The 5,000-nt window shown below is 50.0% G+C and overlaps 1 protein-coding gene across 1 annotated transcript in view; it reads right to left on the bottom strand.

The window, feature by feature from the left end:
- LOC116360069 (neuronal acetylcholine receptor subunit alpha-7) overlaps positions 1 to 5,000 on the bottom strand; it is a 60,268-nt gene that overhangs the window by 3,269 nt on the left and 51,999 nt on the right. Inside the window, exons 6-8 of the mRNA XM_031814580.1 lie at positions 4,499 to 4,678; positions 1,537 to 1,623; positions 278 to 387 (exon numbers count right to left, since the gene is read on the bottom strand). Of these exons, the coding sequence (XP_031670440.1) occupies positions 278 to 387; positions 1,537 to 1,623; positions 4,499 to 4,678 (377 nt within the window). The remainder of the gene's footprint in view (positions 1 to 277; positions 388 to 1,536; positions 1,624 to 4,498; positions 4,679 to 5,000) is intronic.

The following is a 5,000-nucleotide window of genomic DNA, read 5'->3' as shown; positions in this document are numbered from 1 at the left end:
GGTGTTGTGGACACCATCCCCTTGTACACACTGTGGTACTACAGGATCAGAGTTGGGGAAGTCACACGAATGACAAACAAACTGAGCTTGAACTGCTCCACGACTTCTACACCTCCTCTACTCAATCACAACCAGAGGCAAGGACCACTAAGACAACTGCAATGTATTTTTCCGCGGCAGACATGAACCGGAACTAGACTACGACTGAAGGCGTCAGTTAAAGAGGACATGACACAAAGAGGTTAGCAGGAAATGTAATGTGGCCATGGTTACCTACCCATTTAGGCATCTTTACCCCGTGAGGGTCGTGATGGTGGAACTGTAGAACGAGAACCGTGACGACGAGAGAGAGACCCACGATCATCATGGCGAATGAAAAATACTGGCCTGCAACAACAGAAATTTAGATTATAGATATCAATATCAGAAATCATTGTAGTGAGCTGGAACACATAGAAATAGAAATAATAGAATACTAGAAAGTACTGGGCAGAAACAGAGATATATATTATAGAATACTGGAAAGAGATGGATGAGGAAAGGTAGAAAAGAGAGAGGTATTTTAACAGGTGATTAACAGGTTATCCCCTGCTTTAGGATAGAGAGAGAGGAATAGAACAAGGTGAGAGAGAGAGAGAATGAGATAGAAAGAGGAGAGAGAGAAAGACAAAGAGGTAGAAATAGGGAAAAAGAAGGATAAAGAGAGAGAGAGATTAAGAGAGAGAGAGAGAGAGATTAAGAGAGAGAGGCATTTTAGCAGGAGATGAGAACAGTAACCACCTGTCTGCCTGAGGTGGTAACATCCCTAACACCCTGTCAGCCCTCTGAGCTCTTCATTCTATCAACGTCTCCTCTCTTTCCTGGCTATTGATTCCTTCCATCAATCATGTACTGGCACCCTATTCCCTACATGGTGCACTACTTTTGACCAGTAGTGCACTAAATAGGGAATAGGGAGCCATTTGGGAAGCAGTCACGCAGTTCCTTCTACACCTCTCCTGTCTAGCTGATTAAAGCCTGAGGTAAACACACCGGCTTCTAGAAGGGAAAACAGCAGACCTTAGTGCTGTGATGAGAATGACATGTCGTGTGGAAACCCTATTGGTTAGATGTTTGGTCGTGGGGTTTTACACTGGGTTTATGACTGGCTATTCTATACTTCACTGTGTGTGGTCAACTTACCAAGAAAGCAGTGGAGGGTGCTGAGGGGAGGACAGCTCATAACAACGTCTGGAGTGGAGTGGAATGGGATCCAAAACACCTGTTTGATACTGTTCCATTCACTCCATTTCAGCCATTGTTATGAGTCATCCTCCCCTCAGCAGCCTCCACTGCAAGAAATACGGGCATAGCAACCAGGCCTAAAGAAGGAACACATGAGTTTGAATTGGTTTCATGATTTAGCTTGGTATCTAGTGATGGTATTGAACCACCAATCAATTCACAACTTGTATGAGCGTAATCATGTAAAATACAATAGTGCTTCTGCAAACCTCAATAAATCACTGATGAGTCAATAGAGGATCAATACTTTACCGATGAGAGGAACAGAGTCTGACGTAGCCGGCATGATTTCTGCTACCAGCAACATGAAGACAGTCAGAGACAGCAACACAGTGATACCTGGGGGAGAGAGGGAGGGGGGAGAGAGGGATGGGGGAGAGAGGGGGAGGAGAGAGGGAGGGGGGAGAGAGAGAGGGGGGAGGAGAGAGGGAGGGAGGGAGAGAGGGAGGGGGAGAGAGGGAGGGGGGAGAGAGGGGGGAGGAGAGAGGGAGAGAGGAAGGGGGCGAGAGAGAGGGGGGAGGAGAGAGGGGGAGGAGAGAGGGAGGGGGGAGGAGAGAGGGGGAGGAGAGATGGAGGGGTAGAGAGGGAGGGGGGAGAGAGGGAGGGGGGGAGAGGGAGAGAGGGAGGGGGGTTGGGGGAGAGAGGGAGGGGGTAGAGAGGGAGAGATGGGTAGGGGTAGAGAGAGATAAGGGTAGAGGTAGAGAGGGTGTTAGGAATATTATGAATAAATTAATAAACAATATCCTCATTTTAAATAGAACTGTAACTAAGTAAACTTATACTCTGTTTTATTATATCTGATTAACAATATGAGTTCATAACAAGGGATCGTGGAGCCTGAAACGGGGTAATTACATTAAATAAATACCATTCCAGCCAGGTTGGAGGAGAGGGTTTTTAAGTAAGCAGAAAAGGTCTTTAAACTATGGTTGAACCGACGAAACTGAGCTCTGAGGTGTTTTAGATAAGGCAGTGAGTGCATTCCTAGGTTCTGTTAACTAAACTGTCAGCTAAGTGGTGATCCATAATGTTGAGGGGTCAAAAGTGAATTCAGTTGTGTTGTGTGTCCTGTGTATGTGCTGGGGGGTCAGAATGAACTTTGAATGAACTTTTAAAGTTCCTTTGCCTCGGTCGAGAGGAGGAGATTCATTCTAGAAGCAATGAAATGACGTCATGTTATTGTACATAAACTGTTGCTCGTGGTAACGTTGGCAGCACTCCGAGAATAAATACTGTTACCTATAAGGGTGGGGGTAGAGAGGGAGAGATGGGTGGGGGTAGAGAGGGAGAGATGGTGGGGGTAGAGAGGGAGAGATAGGTGGGGGTAAGAGGGAGAGATAGGTGGGGGTAGAGGAGGGGAGAGATAGGTGGGGTAGAGAGATAGGTGGGGGTAGAGAGGGAGAGATAGGTGGGGGTAGAGAGATAGGTGGGGGTAGAGAGGGAGAGATAGGTGGGGGTAGAGAGGGAGAGATAGGTGGGGGTAGAGAGGAGAGATAGGTGGGGGGTAGAGAGATAGGTGGGGGTAGAGAGGGAGAGATGGGTGGGGGTAGAAGGGTAGAGAGGGAGAGATGGTGGGGTAGAGAGGTAGAAGGGTAGAGAGGGGAGAGATGGGTGGGGGTAGAGAGGGAGAGATGGGTGGGGGTAGAGAGGGAGAGATAGGTGGGGGTAGAGAGGGAGAGATAGGTGGGGTAGAGAGGGAGAGATAGGTGGGGGTAGAAGGGTAGAGAGGGAGAGATGGGTGGGGTAGAAGGGTAGAGAGGGAGAGATGGGTGGGGGTAGAAGGGTAGAGAGGGAGAGATGGGTGGGGTAGAAGGGTAGAGAGGGAGAGATGGTGGGGGTAGAGAGGGAGAGATGTGTGGGGGTAGAGAGGGAGAGATGTGTGGGTGTAGAGAGGTAGAAGGGTAGAGAGGGAGAGATGGGTGGGGGTAGAGAGGGAGAGATGTGTGGGGGTAGAGAGGGAGAGATGTGTGGGGGTAGAGAGGGAGAGATGTGTGGGGTAGAGAGGGAGAGATGGGTGGGGGGTAGAGAGGGAGAGATGTGTGGGGTAGAGAGTAGAAGGGTAGAGAGGGAGAGATGGGTGGGGGTAGAGAGGGAGAGATGTGTGGGGGTAGAGAGGGAGAGATGTGTGGGGGGTAGAGAGGTAGAAGGGTAGAGAGGGAGAATACTGGTTGGCATAAGCCTTATTAGAATACTGGTTGGCATAAAGACCTTATTAGAATACTGGTGGCATAAAGCCTTATTAGATACTGGTGGCATTAAAGCCCTTATTAGATACTGGTTGGCATAAAGCCTTATTAGAATACTGGTTGGCATAAAGCCTTATTAGAATACTGGTTGGCATAAAGCCTTATTAGAATACTGGTTGGCATAAAGCCTTATTAGAATACTGGTTGGCATAAAGCCTTATTAGAATACTGGTTGGCATAAAGCCTTATTAGAATACTGGTTGGCATAAAGCCTTATAGAATACTGGTTGGCGGCCCTCCCGGGTGGCGCAGTGGTTAAGGGTGCTGTAATGCAGCGCCAGCTGTGCCATCAGAGTCCCTGGGTTTGCGCCCAGGCTCTGTCGTAACCGGCCGCGACCGGGAGGTCCGTGGGGCGACGCACAATTGGCCTAGCGTCGTCCGGGTTAGGGAGGGTTTGGCCGGTAGGGATATCCTTGTCTCATCTTGCACCAGCGACTCCTGTGGCGGGCCGGGCGCAGTGCTCGCTAACCAAGGTGACCAGGTGCACGGTGTTTCCTCCGACACATTGGTGCGGCTGGCTTCCAGGTTGGATGTGCACTGTGTTAAGAAGCAGTGCGGCTTGGTTGGGTTGTGTATCGGAGGACGCATGACTTTCAACCTTGGTCTCTCCTGAGCCCGTACGGGAGTTGTAGCGATGAGACAAGATAGTAGCTACTAAACAATTGGACACCATGAAATTGGGGAGAAAAAGGGGTAAAAAATTCAACAACAACAAAAAAACATTTAGAATACTGGTATAATAAATGCATAAAGCCTTATTCAAAGCATAATATCAGAATTAGCATAAAGGAAGGAAAATAAAAGGATTAGTGTACCATGCACCCAGTGTCCTCACAGAATGAGGTGTGTGTGTGTGTGTGTCTCTGTGTGTCTCTGCGTGTGTCTCTGTGTGTGTCTCTGTGTGTGTCTCTGCGTGTGTCTGTGTGTGTGTGTACATTCCTGTCCTGTGTGTGGACCCCTCCTCTCACCCAGGGAGATCTTCTCTCCAGAGTCTGCAGGCAGCAGGAAGACCAGCAGGGCCAGGCCAGAGATGAGGACACAGGGGATGAGCAGGTTGAGACCGTAGTACAGCGTTCTCCTCCTCATGGTGACAGTGAAGGTGACGTCAGGGTAGGGCTCCTTACAAGCAGTCAATAATACAGCCGCTCATTAACCTTTCACTGGCCTCACCCACCTGGAGGAGGGGGGGGGGGGGGCAGGTTTAGGGCTCCTTCCAGCAGCATAGTAGAGCTCATTACGCTTCACTGGGACCACCGGGGAGGAAGGGGGGGGGGGGGGGGGCAGTTTAGGGGCTCTTTCATCAGAGCAGTCATAGGACAGCTCATTACGCTTTTCAACTACTTTCACATGGGACACCTGGGAGGAGATGGGGGGGGGGGGGGGGGGGGGGGGCCGGTTAGGGCTCTTTCATCTCATAATACGGCTCATTTACGCTTCACGTGGGACACCCTGGAGGAGAGGGGGGGGGGG

Source organism: Oncorhynchus kisutch, unplaced genomic scaffold, assembly GCF_002021735.2.
Source record: "Oncorhynchus kisutch isolate 150728-3 unplaced genomic scaffold, Okis_V2 Okis07a-Okis12b_hom, whole genome shotgun sequence".
Taxonomy (NCBI): Eukaryota; Metazoa; Chordata; class Actinopteri; order Salmoniformes; family Salmonidae; genus Oncorhynchus; species Oncorhynchus kisutch.
Note: the sequence above shows the minus strand (reverse complement) of the source record. Positions and strands in the feature narration are given on the sequence as shown.